This window comes from Psammomys obesus, unplaced genomic scaffold (assembly GCF_907164565.1).
Source record: "Psammomys obesus unplaced genomic scaffold, mPsaObe1.curated_primary_1811, whole genome shotgun sequence".
Taxonomy (NCBI): domain Eukaryota; kingdom Metazoa; phylum Chordata; class Mammalia; order Rodentia; family Muridae; genus Psammomys; species Psammomys obesus.
In genome coordinates this window covers 37,344,329-37,366,321 of record NW_026596040.1, presented here as the reverse complement: position 1 = coordinate 37,366,321, position 21,993 = coordinate 37,344,329, and the positions used below count along the sequence as shown (strand labels likewise).

The 21,993-nt window shown below is 44.0% G+C and overlaps 1 protein-coding gene across 2 annotated transcripts in view; it reads left to right on the top strand.

Moving 5' to 3' along the window:
• Positions 1-625: 625 nt before the first annotated feature.
• Positions 626-21,993, top strand: part of Katnal2 (katanin catalytic subunit A1 like 2) — a 72,567-nt gene continuing 51,199 nt past the window's right edge. For both annotated transcript variants that reach the window (XM_055622676.1, XM_055622675.1), the window contains exon 1: positions 626-709. In XM_055622676.1, the coding sequence (XP_055478651.1) occupies positions 659-709 (51 nt within the window). In that variant the 5' untranslated portion in view covers positions 626-658. The remainder of the gene's footprint in view (positions 710-21,993) is intronic.

Here is a 21,993-nt window from a genome sequence, read left to right as displayed (position 1 = left end):
AAAGAAAGAAAGAAAGAAAGAAAGAAAGAAAGAAAGAAAGAAAGAAAGAAAGAAAGAAAGAAAGAAAGAAAGAAAGAAAGAAAGAAAACCGAGGAAATCCTAGAACACGCGTGTGTCCACTCCTGGCGGAAACTGGGCCGATGCAAAGGCAGTCGGAGAAGGGAAAGCTTGGTGCGAGGCTTGTCTTCCTGAAAGGCCCTGGCAGCCATAGTGTTGGTAGCTTCCCGGTCTGGGACACGATTTCAAAGAAAAAGTGGTAGAGCTCCAAACCTCTGCCCTTTGACGAGGAGGAAGGGCATCAAAGCATAGCCATTGGGCAACACACCACCTCAACAACCGCCCAGACCAAGGCCAAATACGAATTAGGAGAACCCGAACAACCGCAAAGCCCGCCTCCAAAGGCTCTACCAATCATACCCTCCCAGCCTCTTGATTGACGGGATCGCGCAGACGCTCTGGATCAAACGTTTAGTGTAAACTTGATTGACTCGAAAAAGAATACTTCTGTGGCCGGTGATTGGCTGGGACGTGTGGGCTCTGGCCAATCCCGGAAGGGGCGGGCTGGTTGAGCGTCCCGTGTTCAGCCGCTGTTTCTAGGTCTGAGTCCGCTGGTGGCTGGCTAGCTCTTCGCTTCTCGTGGGTCTTGGCTCAGTGTCTAATGGAGCTCTCTTACCAGACTCTGAAACTCACGCACCAGGCGCGGGAGGCGGTAAGGACAGTTATCCCAAACAAGCAAAGCCCAGGATTGTACCAGGAACTCGTGTTGCAACAGGCTGAGTCGCGAGTCTCAGTTGCTATGGCAACAGAGGCGGCCGCCCAAGTGGTTCAGGCGCCAGGCCCTCCCTTCGTAGAAGAGGCTGCCTTTGAAGTGGTAATCCCTTGGGGGCCAATCGTGGAGGGGTTGAGGATGACATTGGAGTTTTCCAAACAGACCTGCAGGTCGATTTATGACTTAAGGAAATTGGATTTTAAGGGTCAGATTAGGCTGCTTCTTGATGTGAGTTTGAAGTGTGCAAAATGAAATTGTTGATCTGGGCATTAAAGCCAGCACCTGGGGGTGCAGAAAAAGGCTGGTCTCTATGAGTTCGAAACCAGCCTGGTCTACATAGCAAGTGCCAGGCTAGCCAGGGAGGATACATGTGAAATCCTGTCTCAAAACAAAGAAAAATAGAAAAACAAAAACTAAAAAGAAACAAAAAAGAAAGGAAGGAAAGAATAAAAGGAAGGAGGAAGGAAGGAAAGAGAAGGAAGGAAGGGAGGGAGAGAGGAAGGAAGGAAGGAAAAGAAAGAAAAGCTCTGACTTGAAGGTAGAATTCTAGATTTGGGTCCTCAGCTGTCATTACTAAGGCTAGAGTTCATAGGGATTAGATGAGCCCTCCCCCTGCAGGATCCCCATTTGAAATAAGAGAACTGATTGTGACCCTTTCACTCGAGAGTTCCGTGAATTTACAATACGCCCCGCGGAACCCTGCGGTCTGGGTTGTCAGCTACTGCCAGCAGTATTTCCACTGCAGTGAACATGAATTGACAGCTTACCGTATTGCAGGCACCCGGCATGAAAACAATACTGCGGGTACTCGGGGGTGCCGGGTGCCGGGAAAGATGAATGAAATGAAAGCTAAAGACGGACATCTGGCATCTACTCAGGGATTCCGGATGGGATCTTTTTATTGATAATTTACTTTAAAGCTCCACAGGTGATGACTACATGGTATAGCGAAGATTATGAATCACTGGCCCTGGTGTCTTTTACCTTTTGAAGAACGTGTTTTGTGTATATGAGTGCCTTATCTGTATGTATGCCTGTGCCCATGAGGCCAGAAGAAGGCATTGGAGCCCCAGGGTCTGAAATTACTGACAGTTGTGAGCTGATGTGTGGGTGCTGGAAATTGAACTCTGATCCTGCGGAAGAGCAGCCAGTGTTTTTAACCAGGAGCCATCGCTCTGTAAGTTCTGGAAAGAGCTGGCTACCCTTGCTATTGCTACTTCCTCACGCAGGCCTTGGTTTAGGCCCACTCCACTCGGAGCCAGAGCTACCTGCACCAGAGTCAGAAGTGCTGCTGAAAGGGTTAGACTAACTTTGTAACCTGTATGTCTGCTAAAGCCTATAGTTTTGAGCTTTAGGTTCAGGTTAAGCTAAAGCCTCTTAGTACCCTTCCAGAGAATGAAAAAATGTGACCCTATCTGTGAGGACAGATATATATATAAAAAAAAAAAAAAAAAAAAAAGGCAAGCAAGCAATGACCTTCACTCAGCAAAAAGAAGGACCAGACCCTTGTCTTTGAGATAGTGTTTCTTAGCAACGAACCCAGACTTCTTCTGAGTAGCTTTTGACCTCCAGCCAAGAGCCCGCAGCCCTAAGCTTCAAGGATGAGCTAACCACCCCCACCTTAAATTGCAGCTGCATCCACACTTGGCAGGACTGGCCAAGCTTGAGCACCTAAGACTAACTATCTTACTTTATAATTTCCTCATCCAATCCTAAATTGCCAAAACTGCAACTTCAAATTTCCTGCAATTTTTCTTTTAAAAACCTAAAGGCTTTTGTCTCCCGGTGCCACTCTTTGCTGACCAGCAGGGGTGACCCCATTGCACAATGGTTAATAAACCTATTGCTTTTGCAACGAGTCTTGGTTTGGGGGAGTTTCTGGGAAGGGCGTGATCTTGAACTCCTGAACTGTGAGACCCCCAGGTCTTACATTTTTGGTGCATTTGGCTGGGACCTTGTGGTAGAACAGATTCTCGGGCTCCAGCAGGACCTGCTGAAACAAAGTGGGCCGGGCTTGTGAAACGGGCATTGCAAATACACGCTAGGGATTTAAAGCCCGGTCCTAAATGGTCTCACACCTGCATGATTTCTATTGTATCGACATGTGGGAAAGCTCCAAACTGCTTCTAACTCACCCTGCTCAGCTGTATGGAGAAGACAATGGTTGCTGGTTACTTGCCACAGCCTGTGGGACAACTTCAGTATCTTTGTCTTAACGTTGAGTACCTAACTTTCAACCTTCCTGTCAACACCTATACCTTTTTCACCTTCCTGACTCTGAGACCATGTATCAGTATACACCCATTTATTCAAATCAGAATTCCCACTCACCCACGGTTCCTTACAGAAGAAAAGCATCAACACACATTCATCGCTTTACTTCTGTGACTTATCTTTGGTAGAGTTACTGTCCCATCCTAATGCCCAGCGAGCCCTCACCTGCCCTATCCAGTAGCCCTTTAGCTACTCTCTGTTGCGTTTGCCTGTCTCCAGTCCTCATTGAATGTTACTCTTTTTGGCCGGGATCCTTTTAATAGCTTTCCATTATACTTGGAAAAAGAAACCCAAACTTTGACAGGATCTATGAAACACTACGATGAGACAGAAAACCGCCTTCGCCAGGGCTCTTCCTCACCACTCTGCATTGTCTCCCTCAGCCACAGATACATTCTTTCTGGTCAAAAATATCTCCAAGCTCTGTAGAGTCTGTACATTAAAATCCACTATCCAACTGTAATTTATTATTTGTTGTCTGTATGTAGCATATTCGCAAAAACGAATTCTCTGAAGCTTAAAGACCAAGATCTAAGTCTTTTTTTGTTTGTTTGCTCTGTTTTAGGCCCTAGATGGCGCTAAAGCAATGTTTAGCTGTGCTGATTAGAGGTTCTGAGGAGGGACAGGTGAATTTGTTATAAAGAGAACTAGCTATCCACAGGAATTGTGATCACCTAATTCGTATACTGTGTTAGGACTTCCAAAATGTTTCCAAGTGTCTCCTGTGGCCCAGTGTGGTCTCAGATTTGTCAGAGGATATTTAGATCAAGGGAATTCACGCTCTCAGTTCTGAAAAAAAAAAAAAAAGTAACATATTTCAAGATAATTTTCTCTTTTCTCCTCCTTCTCTTCACTCCTTTCTCTCCCCTCCTTTAGGAGGGATTTATAATGGATAAAGTAGTCTAGAGATGACTTTAGGTATAGGTTATGTACAAATAGTTATATTTACACAAGCTATTCGAGCTTCTGCCATCTGACACCCATGCACCCCAGGACACCTAAGGATGCCTCATTCTGCAGTGCGTGTGTCTGTGTGTGCATACATACTTGCACATATATAGTGTCTCTTACAGGTTTTGTCTCTCTGGAAGAACCCTGATAAATACAGATTTGTATCAAGAGTTTATGAACTACTGATGCTATTGGTGACTTTGGGTGGCAGATTTTCTCTTCCAGTATTTTAAATTTAGTGTTTAATTACAAGCAGACTATGTCCACGGGCTGGGAATGTAGCTCACCTGGTAGAGGGTCTTCATAGCGTGCAGGAAACCCTGAGTTCCATCCCCAGCACAGCATAACTGGGCATGACGGTCAGTGTTTGTAATCTTAGGAGGCAGGTGTCAGAGGATAGGGTTTCATTCAGGGTCATCTTTAGCTGCCTGGTGAGTTTGCCAGCCTGAGATACCTGAACGGGACCTTGTCTCAAAAAAGCAAAAGAAAAGATTGTACCCAATGTGTATACTGCTACCATTTTTTTCAACTTGAATAGAAGAACTTCTAAAATGCTTGGAGACCAGGCAGGTTGTAAAGAGCAATGGCTTTTGTGTTTTAAATGTGTACACACAATCAGAAACTAATGATGACTGGATTAATGTCCAGGAATGTTTTTTTTGGAAAGCCTGATCCACACACTCACAGATACACTGAAGATAACTGGGACACAGCCAGTCTTCCTTTCTTTCAACCAGTCTCAGCTGGTTGGAGAGGATCTTTTCCACTAGTAAGAACTATATACTTTTTTCTCATGTGCTTTTAAAAGAGGTTTCAGCTTTGCCTAGGGTGAGCTTTTTGTATTAAAAAATTATTTAGTATATGTTTACCTAATTGATGAAGCAGTTGACTAACTTTTAAAATGAGTGTTAAATGCCTTAGCTTTTATTAATTGTCTGGATCCCTACAAAAAACCCAAGTAATTGAAAATTTAATTACCTCAGTGTTTTCTTTCAAACAACTGAGGCTTATTAAACTTCAAATCTTCAAAACATTTAAACATCTATTGAAATACCAATAGCTATAAACAATGTTCAGTTCTAAATACTAATTAAACAAGTTCTAAATCACCAGAAGCTAGGCTGAATTTTAAGTAACTCATGTCTTACGCTCTGCTTTCTTCTTATACATGGAAGATTAACTGCTTCTCCACTGACCACTGCTTCAGCCTGTGGGCAACGTTCAAATTGCTGTGGCTTTAAAAGCTGCACATTGTTGCAGTCCCAGCACAATGGATGCAGAGGCAGGAGGCTGAGAGTTCAAGGGTAGCTTGGGCTATATAAAAAGTTCTCGGCTAGCTTGGGCTAAATAGCTAGGCTGTGTCTGAAAACAAAACAAAAACCCAGAACATAAAATGAAATGGTGTTGCTGAACCGTATTCTTGGGCTTCAGCTTTTACCGAGACAGGGAGACTTCTCAGACAAGCTGGAACACTTTGCCAACATCCTGCCCTAACCATGGAGACATATTACCACCACCGGGAATGTCCAGGTTTTGAATTAAAACATCCTTACTGGTTTTCATTTGCACAAATACTTATTTCGGGGGAGGGTTGATATAGGGTTTTTACACCAAACTCACTGTGTAGACTATATTCTCTAACTTGCTATGATCCTCCTGCCTCTGCCTCCCACATACTGGAATTACTGCCAGAACTACCATGCCTGGTTAAGTTTTCCTTTTAACTACCAAGAAATAGAAATCTCACCACCCAAATATATCTTTTTTTTTTTAAGATTTTTAAAAAAGATTTATTTATTTATTATTTATACAGCATTCTGCCTGAACATGTCCCTGAGAACCAGAAGAGGGCACCAGATCTCACTATAGATGGTTGTGAGCCACTATGTGGTTGCTGGGAACTGAACTCAGGACCTTTGGAAGAGCAGCCAGTGTTCTTAACTTCTAAGCCATCTTTTCAGCCCCCTAGGTTTTGTTTTTAAGGTAGATTCTATTTTTCATTGTGTGTATGAATATGTGTGAGTATCATGTGGTGCAGGTGCTCATGGAGTCCTAAGATCCACTGGATCGGATGTAAGGCAGTCGTGGGTGGTAGGAACTGAACTCTGCAAGAGCAGTGCATGCTCATAGCCATGGAGCCATATCTCCAGCCCTGATTTTATTTTTATCTATATGTATGTGTGCTGCCATGTATGTGTACATGCCTGCAAAGGTCACAGGCATAGGAACCCCCAGAGCTGGGCTTATAGGTAATTCCTAGTTGCTCAACCAGGTTGCTAGTAGCTCAGGTCCTCTGGAAGAGCTGCAAGCGTTCATAACTTCTGAGCCTCATCTCCAGCCCCACCCATATATCTAAAAAGGACTTTTAAGAACTGGTTTGGATAGCGGCACACACCTGTAATCTTAGCACCTGGGAGGCAGAGGCAGGCAAATCTCTGTGAATGCAAGGCCAGCCTGGTCTACATAGAAAGTTCCAGGTCAGCCAGGGCTACGAAGTGAGACCTTACCACTTTTGAGCCTTTCACTTTTGATAGCTGGTCTCATAATACCTGTCTTGCTAGAGGGACCTAAGTTTGATCCCTACTACCCATATAAAAAGGGTGTGTGTGTGGTGATAGGTGCCTGTAAATCCCAGAGATGGGCAGGAGAGACGGGATTCCTGAAGCCTTGTTGGTTAGTTCTTCTAGCCAAATTGGCAGATGCCAGATTTAGTGAGAGACCTGTATTAAAACACAAAAACCCTAAGTGCATGGGGGCTGGAGAGATGGTGCATCAGTTAAGAGCATTGGCTGCTCTTCCAGAGGACCTGGGGTTCAATTCCCAGCACCTACATGGCAGCTCACAACTAACTGTAACTCCGGTTTCAGGGGATCTGACGCCCTCACACAGACATACACACAGCCAAAATACCAATACAAATAAAATAATAAAAATAAGCAAATAAAAAAAAAAACTAAGTGCAGAAAAAATTGGGGAAGATATCTGATGTAATTCTCTAGCATGCATGTAAGTGTACACACATACACAGGTACGACAAAGAAAACGGAACTAAATATGCAACACTTTATCACTGAGTTTAGACAGTGTGGTGGTGAGGGATTTTCTGCTTGGGAGCAGTGTCTGGATTCTGGCACAGGAAGGAGAACCTAAGAGCGTGGCAGGTCTGCTGAGGCAGATTGGAGTTTGGAGCACTTATTGTTGGAATTTGGGGACTGAAGAGTCATAGAGAAGAGAGAGCTATGCTGAAAACAATCCCATAGTTTTTAAGTTTGGGTTGAATACTAAGGCACCCGTCGGCAGACTAACATTGCCAGGAAATTGTGAACACCCACTGGTGCTCTCAGCCTTGGGTGATGCTGGGTTCTGGCCAAACCTGTGTGAAGGAATCTTAGGAACAGAGATCTCAGAACAACTCCAGAGAGATACGCAAAACTAGCCCCCAAAGCAAAGCCTCGTTCAAATACCCTTTCCAAGGAAGCTCCCACCAAGCCTAGGTAGGATCAAACTGCCCTGGAAATAGCCACCCTGTCTGCCAAAATAAAAGTCTCAAAGAGTGCCATAAAACAGCCTCAGCTGTGCTGGTCGCCTGTAATCCCAGCACCTGCTAAACTGGGTCAGGAAAATTGCCAAGGCAAGGCCAACCTGGACAGCGTAGCAAGTTTTGGGTCAGTGTAGACCTTATGTCAAAAGACAGAAGCTCCACAGAAGGCAGGGGTGGGGGAGGTGCTTGCCACTGAGCTTGACAGCCTGAGTTCTGTCCCCAGGACTTGCATGGTAGAGGGAGAAAGCCAACTTCCCTGGAATTCCCTCTGACTTCACCTCTACTCCTCCCCCCAAATTTTTAATAATTTTTAAAAGATAGAAAACAAAAGAAAAATGTCTTGATATCTTCAATGTCTGGCATGTGATGAAAAATTGTGTGGCAATAAGAAACCTGGCTCAGCAACTAAGAGCACTTGCTGCTCTGTTCCCAGCACCCACATGGTGGCTCTTAACTGTCGGTAACTCCTGCTCTGGAGGATCTGATGCCTTCTTCTGGCTTCCACAGGCACCAGTCACATACACGGTACACAGTCAAACACACAGGAAAGATGTTCACATAAATACCCTGTCATAATATACTTAAGGATTAGAAGGAAAACATGACCACAAAAGGAGAAAGGCACAAGGTACAATAAGAATAAAATGGAAAGTAGGAGTGTATGTGTGTGTGTGTCTGTGTGTAAGTGTGTGTTTTGAGACAAGATTTCTCTGTGTATCCCTGGCTGTCCTGGGACTCATTCTGTAGACCAGGCTGGTCTTGAACTCAGAGATTTGCCTGTCACTGCCTCCCTCCTGAGTGGTGGGATTAAAGGAATGCATCATCACCACCTGGCTAATCGCAGCATTCACTGGGAAGAGGTATTCTGATCTGAGTTCAAGGCAAGCTTGGTTTACATAGTGAGACCCTATCTTGAAAACAAAGAAACAAAGAGTAAAATGAAACTTTAAGAGTTAAAAAAAAAAAAAAAAACAGTACTGCTCCTAAATGTCAAATTCACTGGATGGCATAAGAAGTAGATTAGTGAGCTGAAGAACTCACACCAGAAATGATCTAAACTGAAGCACACAGAGAAAAGACCAAAGAAAAAGAATGAAGGACACATCCTGGATAAATGCAATTAATATTCAAGGGTAAACTTGGGGAGGAGAAAAGTATATGGAGAATGTATGGTCAAATGTGTTCCTGTAGATTGTAAAACTCCCAAAGCCTCCAAATTGAAGAAACGCTTGCTGACTGACAAAGCAAGCTGCTATGCTATGAGCTGCTGCTTAGAAGCCAGTGTGACAAGGTACTTAAGGCAGCTTAAGGCTGCTAACAGGCAACCAGGACAGGCCTGAAACCCATGAGGAATCTGCTATAACCATCCAGGCAGAAGGGATATCTTTAGGAAGGTTCTGACTTTCAGGAAAGTATTGATTGCCTGTGTGTATGTTTCTTAAAAGTTTTTGATCTGGTCTCCTAACCCATTTTATGTGTATGTGTGACTCTGAGTGGAAGCCGGTGCTCCTGGAGGCCAGAGAGGGTGGCAGATAATGTGGTTTGAATAAGGATGGCCCCATAGATGCTCAGATTTGAATGCTTGGGGAGTGGCATTAGGCGTTGTGGCCTTATTGGAGGAAGTGTGTCACTGAGAGGGTGCGCTTTGAGGTTTCAAATGCTCCAGGCTGGCCCCATGGTGCACTCTGACCATGGATCCAGGTGCAGAACTCTCCGCTCCTTCTCCAGCACCATGTCTGCCTGCACACTGCCATGCTTCCCACCATGATGACAGTGTGATTTCCTTTATAAGAGTTTCTGGGGTCATGGTGTCTTTTCACAGCCATAAAACCCTTACTAAGACAGATGCTGTCTCACTGGGGATGCAGGCAGGCATCCTGACATGGGTGCTGCGATCTGAAACCAGGTCCTCTGCAAGAACAAGTGCTCTTGACTCCTAGCCATCACTCCAGCCCTCTCTGTCCTCTTCAACCAGATGCATTTTGTTGTATACAAATGTTAGGTTTAATATAGTAGATTTTTAAACAAATGTTTATTTTTATGTGTCAGTGAGTGTGTGAGAATGTATGTGAGTGTGTGTATGTGAGTGGGTGTACACCGTGTGTGCGCACCAGGCAGGTGGGAGAGGACTGCTGTGGGTGCTGGGAACTGAACTCAGGTTGTCTGGAAGAGCAGCAGCTATCCTTACGTTGAACCGTTTCTGCAGCCTCGATACAGTTTAATTTTAATTTTATTTATTATTTTTTAAGGCAGGGTTTCTCTGTATATCCCTGACTCTCCTGGACTCGCTTTGTAGACCAAACTGGCTTTGAACACACAGAGATCTGCCTGCCTCTGCCTCCCTAAGCTCTGGGATTACAGGTGTGTGCCACTGCACCCGGCTACGGTTTGATTTTCAGAGAGACACAAAAGTGCAAACAGGCTCAGTGCAGGAGCCACTTTTTAAAACCTGGTGTTCCTTGGCCGAGGTAGAAGGATCCCTGAGAGTTCAAAGCTAGCAGGACCAAACAATAGCTTGTTTGTAGAATGTGTAGCCACACATCTGCATGTCTGAAATATCTTCACTCAAGGGATAGAACAAGAGAATTATTGCAAGTTTGCGGGCAGCCTGGTCTACATAGCAAGTTCCAAGGCAGCTTGGATAACATAGTAAGAAATCTTGTTTCAAAAACAAACAGAAAAATGTATAATAAAAAGTCAATGCCACCTTTTCTACATTTGGCTCTTGCACAGTTTCTTTATGTTACAGGGAGATACAATGCAACACACATACACACACACACACACTTTATTCACCCCAGAAAGGAAATCCACTGCAGACTAAAGTAATGAGGGTGCCAAAGCCCAACTTGGTGAACCAACAAGTTTTTCTTGTGGTCACTACAGGAGTATGAGTGAGGGGTTCCAAGATCAGAGATGAGCCCAAACCAGCTGCATCAGTGCAAAGCCCACTCCAACACAGAAATCCTGAAAGCCAGGCACCCGGAGCTCGCCACACAGCTTGGAGGCAGTTCGCTGCACACCACAGAGAACACTCGATACTGTTTTTACAGTTCTGGCATACTTTGTTTAACACGAAGAGCTTCAGCTCCATTCATTTTCCTGCAAATGACAGGTCAGAGGAGCTCCTAGCAGCTGCACTGCTCACTCTCCTGCCCCAGCAGTTTTGTGCAGCTGTCGCTCTGAAAAGGGACCCTAGTGAATCTGGCAAGTTTCAGCTTTTCCCAGACTTGTGGAGTTTGTTGACCTCCTGAGTCTCATGAGCACAAACCCCCTCCTGGAGAGAACGCTCCAGTACGGAGGGAACAGCTATAGAATGCTGTAGAAGAAACAGCCATCAGTAACATCTTATTCGTTTACATGTCATAATAGTATATGTGTTTTTATATTTCCTTACACAGAAGAGAATAATTTCTTCATTCTGTGTCCCCTTATTTTATTACTTACTTTGAAAGTCTTTTTTTTAACATATGTTAACTGTACAAGATAGTGGACTTTATTATGATATTTTCATCCATGAATACAATGGACTTTAAATACATGTTCATCTTTATAACCCTCTGTCTCATTCCTTGTCTCCCTCCTGCCAGGTCCCTTGCTCTCCCTAAATTGTCTCTTACTTATTTATTGAGCCATGGTCTTGCTGAAGAGCTCTAACCAGCCTGGCACTTACTCTGTAGCTGATGCTGTACTTGAACTTTCCATACTCCTCCCACTTTAGTATTTTGAGTGCTGGAATAACAGGAATGTACTTCCTTACTCTGCAAAATCTAGATTCTTCACATTGGAAAAAAACATGTAGCATTTGTCTTTCTAGTTTTGAAATTTTGTTTATCACAATAATTTTTGGTTTTGCCCATTTTTCTGTAAACAATGTAATTTTGTTCTTAATCTTTACTCATAACACATTAACATGTAGTAACATTTGTTCTCCTGGGTCTATACCACCATGAGTTCTGACAAATGCATACATCCATATAGCAACCCTAACAGAAAGATGTAGAATGGATCTGTCATTTCAAACAAGTCCCTCAGGTCTTCCTTTATGCCCTAACAACAGTACATTGGCATCTGCTCTGTCCATTTCCCACTGTGGGTGACTGGACTGATTCTATAACCTGTCTGTGGTAAACAGTGTCTCATGGACATGCAGGCATCTTCCTGTGTGCTGGCTCAGATTCTTACAGGTCTTTCCCCAGGACTGGTATAGCAGGATCATGGGATAGTTGGCTGTCTAGTTGGTTTCTGTTTGTTTGCAAGACAAGGGCCCACTGTGCTCTTACTGCAAGTGTCCCATCATCCTCCTTTCTGTCCCCTCAATACTTCAGGAAAGTATTCTTGTTTTTCATTGTCCTTGTTGTTGTGAGACAGTGTCACTTGTAATCCATGTTGACTTCAAACTCAACTGTTGCTGAAAACGACTTTGATTGAACTCCCAAGTGTTGGAAAAACAGGCAATGTCTTTCTGCCTTAGTTACTTTTCTATTGCTGTTGTCACGGCTCTTCTTGGACAGATCTCTTGTCAACTTGACTACATCTGGAATTTACTAAAACCCAGACGACTGGGCACATCTGTGAGGGATATCTTTTTCTTAATGAAATCATTTGAAGGAGTAAGACCCACTTCGAATGTGGATCGTTGAGGTGGGAAGGGCCACCTTTAATGTGGCTCTGTCTGTGTCTGTCTCCCGAGTGCTGGGGAGACCACTCTCCCCAGCCTCTTAAGGGCTCTTTTACAAACACAAAGTTTTTAGAAAGACTTCCTCAATCTGTCCCTTCAGGGTTGCTAATGTTTTGTACAGTGAAAACAATCTTGCCTACCTGGTGTGGTAGCTGTGGTGGTTTGAATGAGGATAGCCCCCATAAGCTCATATATTTGAATACTTGGAACTTAGTTGGAACTGTTTAGGGAGGGATTAGGAGGTGTGGCCATGTTGGAAAAGGTGTGTCACTGGAGGAGGGTTTTGAGGTTTCAGAAAGGCCATGGCAGGCCCAGTCTCTTTGTTTACCTCCAACTTTTGGATCTGGATGTTAAGTGCTTAGTTATTGCGCCAGCATGCCATGCCTGCCTGTCAGCTGCCATATTCATAGGCAAGATGGCCATAGACTTACCACCTGTGATGGTTTGAATAGAAATAGCCCCCATAGGCTCATATATTTGAATGCTTGGTCATTACTGAGTGGCACTACTTGCGGGAACTTGAAGGTGTGGCCTTGGAGTGGGTGTGGCCTTGCTGGAGGAAGTGTGTGACTCCTTTACAGGAGTCAGAGGCAGGCAAATTTCTCAATTCTCAAATTTCTCAGCCTGGTCTACAGAGTGAGTTCCAGGACAGCCCTGTATAGAATAAAAAAAGTGACCAGGTGGGGCACAAACCTTTAATTGAAGCATTCAGGAGGCTGGGATGGGAAGCTCATGAGTCTGATGTCAGCCTAGCTTATGTCTTCAAAACACTCCAAGCAACAAAGCTGGGACAGGAAGCAGGGCAGAAGCACCTTGACATCTTTTATTTATTTCTAGGACAGAGCCCTTGGTGTCTTTAGGTCTCCTGACTTGCTGGGTCCTACATTCAGCTTTTGTGACTGCAACACTTAGTAGTGAAGTTGCCATCACTACTCAGTGTCTTAGATTTTTATTTTTTATTTTTTGAGACAGGGTCTCACCATGTAGCTCTGACTGCTCTTGAGAGACTTGCCAAACTCTGCCTCCTGAAGCTGAGATTAAAAAAGGTACACCATGGTGCCTGGCCAAGACTCTTTGGAGTGATAAATGCCCTTGGAAAAGGTGGCTTCAAGGGCCATGGTCATTTATTAATTTAGTCATTTATCAATTTTTCTGAGCCATGTTTTCTCTGTGTAACAGCCTGAAACTCACTCTGTAGACCAGGCTGGCCTCGAACTCACAGAAATCCATCTGCCTTCCTGAGCACTGGGACTAAAGGCATGTGGCACCATGCCCAGCCCATGGCCATGTTTTGTACAGCAGAAAATATATAGACACATACTTGGGTAAATGCCCTTGGAAAAGGTGGCTTCAAAGGCTGTGGTTACTTTTTGTGCAGTAGAAAATTCACGTACACACACACAATACAGGTATACCTTAAGGATAAACCAGAAGAGAAACTGCTATTTCAGAGACCGTGTGTGTCTGTGCCTTGAGCCTATGTCCAGAGGCTGGCCTTGAACTCCAGAGAATTATCTTTAACTCTTAGTCTTCCGGGCTTGCTGGGTCATGGAATTAAGTGGAAAGCAGCCAAGTGAGAACAAGACAAGACAATATTTTCCAGGGCTTACAAGAGAGTTCAACAACAATTGCCTTTAGCAGAGACTCAAAGGCAGGCAGAGAGAGCAAAAGCATTATGGAAAAGAGGAGGGGTTTGGAGAATTCTCTTTTTTGTTGTTTTTTTTTTTCTCCCAGGAGACAACAACTACATAACCCACTAGCCTTCAATGCTCTGTGTAGTTCTCCTGAAACTGCATCTCAAGTGATGGGATTGCAGGTGTGTGCTACCATGCCTGGCTTGTTTTCTTTACAGTGAACTATGCTTTCTAGTTTTTTCCTGTTTACTGTTGTCTTTTGTTTAAAAAAAATTATTTATTTAATTTTATTTTGTGTGAATTGGTGTGAGGATTTCAGATCCTCTGAAACTGGAGTTACAGACAGTTGTGAGCTGCCCTGTGGGTGCTGGGACTTGAACCTGGGTCTTTTGGAAGAGCAGACCCTCTTAACCACTAGAAAGCCATCTTTCTAGCTTCTCCTATTGTCTTTATATGCTCAAATTTATCAAAGAAATCTGGCATAAATACACAAAGGAACAAAATGATGCAGGAAAATGGGCGAAACCATCACAGTGCTTGACAGATGTCAGGCAATGCCGTATGCTTCTCATGGGCAGAGTCTAGATTTCTTTTTAAAAGAAGATACTGTCTTGACTAGTTTTATGTTAGCTTTATACAAGCTAGAGTCATTGGGGAGGAGGGAACATCAGCTGAGAAGATGCCTCCATAAGGTCCAGCTGTAAGGCTGTAATTGATTGATTGATTCTTAATTGATTGATGAGGAGGGCCCAGCCCATGGTGGGTGGTGCCAATCCCTGGGCTCGTGGTCCTAGTTCTATAAGAAAGTAGGCTGAACAAGCCTTGGGGAGCAAGCCAGTAAGCAGCACCCCTCCATGGCCTCTGCATCAGCTCCTGCCTCTAGGTTACTAACCCTGTTTGAGTTCCTGTCCTGACAGTGCTGTGGAAGTGTAGGCCAAATAAACCCTTTCCTCCTCAGATTTCGTTGATCATGGTGTTTCATCACAGTGATAGAAACCCTAACTAAGAAGTAAAATTAGGAGGGACTAGGAGCAGGACCATGGGAGGGGGCGAGGGGGAGGGGGAGAGGGGTACCAGTGACAGTAATTAGAAAGTGACTGTGATCAAAGTACATTATATACACAAATATAGGGTCATTTGAAAATCCATTATTTAAGTACAATTAATTAATGTTAATAAAAATGAATTTTTGAAAAAGCATTGAATACAAATATAGTTCATGAAGATGTAAAAAAAAAATAAGATAAAGCTGGGTGTGGTGGCTCACACCTTTAATCCTAGCACCTGGGAATGAGAAGCTGGCGGATCCCTGTGAGTTTGAGGACAGCCTGGTCTACATAGTGAATTCCAGGAGAGCCAGCGCTACATAAGAGATTCTTCTCAAGAGAAAAAATTAAGATAAAATTTACAGGCTTCGAATAAATATGCCCAAAACCTAAATATGCTAAATAAATATGCTAGTAAACCCCAGGACTGTGGGTAACCGTCTAAGAAGTCTTTCTTTAGTCTGAGATTTACAAAATTCTCATGTATAATGTTTTGGTAATTTCTTGGTTCAGCCAGTGCAACCCAGAGATATTTATTTAGGTAAATCATGTCACTGTCTACAAAGCAGATATTTAACAGTGAGTGTCTATGTAAGGTGGGAGGACAGTCAGCGCCCTTGGAGAACTGCAGGGGTCAGAGCCCAGCTGGGGTCAGGAGAAGGAATTTCGTTTTTGTTGGCATGTCAGTGCAGGGCGGGCTCTCAGTTTAACTTTGGTCCAGTCTTCTGATCTTTAATGTACTTGGCCACCAGCAGGGCAGTTTTCTGGCCAGTAGATTTCCTGATGTTGACCATTGGCATGGTGAGAACCCTCTGGTGCTGACGGGGTGAAAACTGTGGGATTCAAACCGCTCCTGCTGCTGGCACTGCTGGTGAGGGTGGTTTCTGTGCAGGGAAGTTGGTGGGATTATGGCTTTGCCAGAGACTGCTGCCCCTCCTATTCAAGAATTCTGCCTCCCTGGAACATGATAGGGTGGTGTGCTCAGTGTTTACGCTTCCCAGCAGAACTGTGTTTCTCAGGATTTTCTCCCTTAAAGTCTTTGTAAGTGAATTTTCCGTAACTTGACCTGTGTTCCTGGTTATGCTTCTCCACCCCATAAGCTGAGCAGGTGTGCTTTCCTGCAGAGCTGGCTCAAGGACAGAACTGGGGATTGCTGTCACTTCTGAGATGAAACCTACCTGCTTTGTGAACACCGGGTCGCAGTGCTACTTGCAAAGCCATCCCTTTGGGAAGATTGCCACAGCTGGAAGCATCAGACTGCCCCAGTGCTTTAGAACTCAGTCTGTGAGCAGCATGGCCAGCCTCTTCTTCCTTCTCTTCCTGGGGTGAAGGGTGGGTCATACAGGGTGTGGCTGCATTGTGACTTCAGGGGAAATCTTTTTCAGCTTGCCCTATCTGCTTTCACAGGTTGCAGCCTCCCTGGCTGAACATAGTAGGTAAATAAAATCAAGACCATGCTTTTGTTTTTCTAGTGCTTTTTGAATCACTTTTAAACTTTTCTCCTTGAGTGGAGGCTGAAGTTTTCATTGTCTTTTTCTTGAGTAGCTGATCACAGGTAAAGTATGCCCCAAAGACAAAGGCTCCTTCCTTCTCGCACCTTCCATGCCAACTGGCTATATGGGACTTTTTCTTTCTGTGATTTGGGAATGCTTGAAATCTGTTCTCTGCCTCAGGCACCCGGTGTGCCACTGCTGTATCTCCTCTGTTCAAGCAGTTTGGACCTGGTGTGTTGGGGTCAGATTGGGTCTCCTCCAAGTTTTACAGACTCCTAGCCTGTTTGTTGTCTGAGGCCACTTGCCATTGGGCAAACATTTAGCCAGCTTGTGCTCCCTTCACGTTGCTTTCCCGCCACCACTAGAGGGCAGCTGGCACCTTCTGCTGCCCCCAGAGGGCAGCCTTGGTTTTTTAGGTTTTGTAAAGGACTTCTGGGATTTCTGGTTCTTCAAAGCAGGAGACTTGTCCAGGCTGACTTCCTGTTCTTGCTCTTCTCCCCAGGGGAGTCTTGCCTGTTTCAGAAGGCATTGGTATGGCCATTTCCAGGCTTTGGCAGGGAGAGGGGGGGCCAGGATTCTCTAGGGATTGATTGCTGTTCACTGATATGGGATAGGGACAGGTAGGACAGGTGACCATGAGGAGGCCTGGCCCATGGTCATAAGAAGACTCCTGGTGTGGGGGAGAAACTGGTGACTCTGCTCCCAGTGACGAGTCCTCTAGTCCCTGGCTCCAGCTTTCTGCCCTCTTTGACAGTGCTCTCAGTTATGGGGGCAGCTCCTGGGCGCTGTCATGTTTTGAGGGTAGCACTGAAAGTATGGTTCCCCCGAGTTGAACCCCTGGGGTGCTTTCCACCTTGGCTCCTCTTGAAGTCCTGTGAGTCAGATACAGGGCTGGGTCCGGAAAGAGCCAGCTTTTTTCATTGGGCTGCCAAGTCCTTGGCAAAGGAGCCAAGCAGCTTGTGCACCGTCTTTCTGATGCAGGCACAAGAATGCCCGTGGTGATGAACAAGTGAGAGTTTCTTCAGACATTACCACTGATTCTCAGGCTCTGTGCTGGCAGCCGGGCAGGCCTGCAGCTTGAGCACTGTCCCATGTGCCCTCTCAGCTGCCACCACTGTCCCTGGTGCAACCCCCTCCTGGCAGCAGGGTGGACCAGTCTTGTTCCTCAAGTTGCATAGGACCTGACCTTATGTATCCACTCTGCTCAGGCTGCAAGCCATGCCCTGACTGCTGTCTGTCTCAGCTGGTGGGCTGCCCTGGCCAGAGCCTCTTTCCTGCCCCTACTTACGGTTGGCTTACCAGAACTTCATTGGGTACCGATGACAACTCTTACCAAGCTCACTTTAGTGAGTTCTAAAATCCCCATATGAGAAATAAAAAAGAAAACCCTGAGTAAAAAAAAAAAACTCCGATGAATTTGCATATACCCGTGGAATAGGGAGAGAAGAAGAAATGGAATCCTGATAGTTTAGGTCCAGCATGAGCAAAGAAGTGGGAAACTAGAGAAAAAAGGGGTGTGTCTCCAGACAAAGAGTAGAGCCAGCCCTTTGTCTCAGTGCTTTCCAATGCAGGGGTGTTCTGAAGAGACATATCAGAGACATTTTCCAAGCCAAGTGTAGTGGGGCCTGCCTTTAACCTCCACGCCACCATCTGGAGAGCAAGGGCTCAAATGTTCGAGACTATGAAAGGGCATTTCTCATGCAGATTAATACTCATGACTACAAACAAGTCTCCTCATCTTGTTGAACCTAGGCCCCTAGGCATGCTAGGCAGAGTGCTCTACCACTGAGCTCTGTCTTCAGCTCTCTTTCTGGTTTTTATTTGGAGACAAGCTAAATTGCCCAGGCTATAGTTGAGGCATCTTCACTTCTGGCCTGCTGCTTCAGCATCCCCAGAGGCTGAGGTCACAGGTCTTCACCACCACCAGGTCTACCTCAAAACTTGTTTTTATATTCAGGAACTCAGTTGATCAATTTTGGCTCTGTATTATATATGATAATCTCCTTCCTGGATTGTGGAGCATTTTGGCTCTAGTTTTAGAACTAGAACATAGTTCTAGTGTTCTATTAGGGTGTAGAACCTTTGAAATCTAGGAACTTTCTTGGTAGAATCAGGAAGTAATCAGAAAACAAAAACAGATCAGATCCTATTGGCACACAAGCTTTGAGATAAATATTAGATTTGAGGACGGAAGACTAGAGCTATAACATTTGAAACAAGAGATGTGTCCTTCTTAACTTTGTCTTTGAGATGGAAAGCTCAATGCAAAATTTAGATCTTGTTACAGAAATTGAAACGAGCTCACGCAAATGAATCTCCCCTGCACCCGTAAAGGAAATTGAAAGCACTAATGCTGCATGTGGAGCACATACAGTAACGTTTCGTAAATATCTTTGGGGTCTGAAACTGGGAATGATATTCAGTGCTTCCTTTTCCTCAGGCTACAGTATCATAGGATTCAATTTTGAATCTGATAATGGAGGCATTTTTGTGGCACAATAGCCCACAAAGGAAATGAAGGAAGATATAAACAGCCAGATCATTGAAACAGACAAACAAAGCCCCTAGATTAAATGTTCATTCCTGGGCTTCTTTTCATTGGTAGACAGAAATTAATTGAGCATCTAATTGTGTCCATTTCTGGGATACATTCTCATTTATACTTTCAATTGACCATTTGTTGGTGGCTCATTCTTAGTTTTTAATTTAGAAGATGATTTTCTATGCCAATTCAAAGGGCATGAAGAGAAAGATATTGTAGGTCTGGCAGACTTTATACCATTAATTTAGAATTTTGTGACTCAGACATGGTGGCTAAGGCTCAGAGGCAAAGGAAGGATTGGGAGTTCAAGGCTAGCTTGAGATAGAGGACAAGTTCCAGGCTAGCCTGGGTTACAGTGTAAGAGCCTGTCTCAACCAATTAAAAAATGGGGGTCATATTATCAAGATGAAGTGTTGACATGCATAAAACTGTCAAAGAATAAAAGACATTCTATTCAAAACGCAAACAACGTAAGCCATTGTGCTGGTTGGTCTCGCACACCCTAGAATCGCCTGGGAGTCACCTCAGTCGACGAATGGTTTGGTCAGATGGACACATGGGCATGTCTCTTTGAGATCGTTTTGATTGTCTCAGTTGATGTGTGAGGAGCCAGCCACAGAGGGTGGCACTATCACCTAGGCAGGACGCCCTGAACCATATGAGAAGGAAGAAAGTGAGCAGGGCGGGCCAGCAAGCAAGCTCACATCCCTTTCTCTCCACCCGTAACCGTGGCTGGTGACCATTGCTTCAAGCTCCTGCTACTGTGCCTTCTCTGCTGTGGTGAACTTTAACCTGGAGTTGAAAGCCAAATACACTCTCTTCTAAGTTGCTGTTGTCTGGTTATTTATCACAGCAACAGACAGGAAACCAGAACAACCACATTCTGTGCTGGAAAGAAGCACATCTTAAATATTCCCTATTAGACATTTCTGTACCTTGTTGCCACTGTAAAATAGTGAACCTCTATCTATATTGCCTTAAAGTAAAAGTTAGTTTATTTTAAAGCCAGTGACCCCCAATTGTAAGCTGTTTCACAGTATATGTAATACAAAAGCACCATCCTGTCTTCCTAGTACTAGAAAATTAACTAAGGCTTCTTGTGTTTTACTGTGGAGCCATATCTTCAGCCCTTTGAAAGCCATTTTTAAAGTGGTCCCAATCTCAAATAGAATTTTATCTAACTAAATTAAAGGGTATTCTGTACTTTTTGCCTTCTAACACAGAGAACTGGACTGTGGTACTGTGAGTTTAGTAAATGAGAAACAAATCAAAGGAAATATTTTTTGATAGCACTGGAACAGCTACCATGAATGCAGTAAAAACTGTACATGTCCCTCTGATAGGCGAAATCCTCCCCCTTTCTTTTTTGAGACAGGATCTCACTCTGAAACAATGGGTGCCTTTGTCTTGGTATCCTCTTGCTTCTGCCCCCTGGGATTGTAGGCATGTGCCATTAGGCCAAGCTTTCTGAGAAACTAAATTATATTCAGATCAACTTAGGACCCGGAGTTCCTTCCATCTCCAGAGTTCCCTGCATCCCCAGAGTTCTCTCCATCTCCAGAATTAGGGTGTAAATTGTTTGTTTCTTGTTTGAGTTAGAGCTTCACCTTTTTTTTTTTTTTTCATCCTGATCAAGTATTTTCCTGGGTTGGTGGGTCAGTGTTTAAAGATTCTCCACAGACTTGGAAATAGTCTGTTATGATTCAGACGTACTGTGAAGTCCGATCTTTTCCCTGCTTCTCTAAAGACTCCTGGGGAATACAATACAGTGTTATGCCCCTCTCCAGTCCTTTAGCAGCCATGGTGGAAATGGCTTGGTAGTCAGAAGTTCCTTCAGCTTGCCTTCAGCTTCAGTTCTCATTCTTCCGTCAGTTTTGACAGCTGGGTATAGTAGTCTGGGTTGGTATCTCTGGTTTTCAGAATTAGAAATTTATCATACCTTGCCTTTCTAGCTTTTAAAGTTTCTGTTGTGAAATCTGCTATTATTCTGATAGGCCTGCCTTTACACATGATTTGATGTTTCTCTCTTGCATATTGCAGGATACCTTCTGTTCTGTATATTTAGAGTTTTAACTGTAATATGGCGTGGAGAGTGTCTTTTCTAGTCCCCTCTAGTTAGTGTTCTATATATGCCTCTTGTATTGGAGGGGTCTTTCCTAAGACTTAGAAATGTTCTGCCATGGCTTTATTGAAAATATTTTCTATGCCTTTGACATAAAGTTGTCCATCTCCTATGCTCATATTTTGTAGATTTTATTTTTTTGTGCTGTCCCAAAGATCTTTCCTGATGTGTTAATATGTTTTAAAAAAGTTAGCATTGGCCAGGCATGGTGGTGCACCCCTTTAATCCCAGCACCTGGGAGGCAGAGGTAGGCAGACTTCTGTTAGTTCAAGGCCAGCCTGGTCTACATAGCGAGGTCTAGGAAAGCCAGGGCAAAATAGTGAGACCCTGTCTCAAAGAAAAAAAAAAAATTTTTTTTTTGTATCTCTGTTACTGAGTGAGTGTACCAAGTCCTCCACTTTGTCTGTCCTTCTCAAGATTTATTTTATTGGTGAAGTTTTTCTCACTTATTGAAGTCCCCCCATTATCATTTCAATTTGAACTTTTCTTCAATATTCCTATATCTTTATTGAAATCTGTCCTCATGTCCCACATCGACATCTTTATTTCATTCAGCTGTTTGTGCCTTCTTGGAATTCATTCTGGAACTTATTCACTTCCTTTTTCATTTGAACATATTTATCATCCTTTTAAGCTCTTTGTTGGAATTTTGATCAAAGTAACTCTCATTAGAAAAATTACTCTGGAATTGGTAGATTTTGGAGGGGTCTTCTGGTGACTTTTTTTTTTTTTTTCGTGGTTCTGCTATAACACTCTGACTAAAAGCATCTTGGGAGGAAAGAAGTCATTTGGTTACATTTCCAGGTCACAATCCATGACTGAGGGAAGTTGGGGCTAGAACCCAAACAGCAACTGAAGCAGAATTCCTGGAAGAGTGCTAATGACTAGCTTGCTCCTCTGGCTCACTTTCAGCATGCTTTCTTATAACAACCAACCCAGG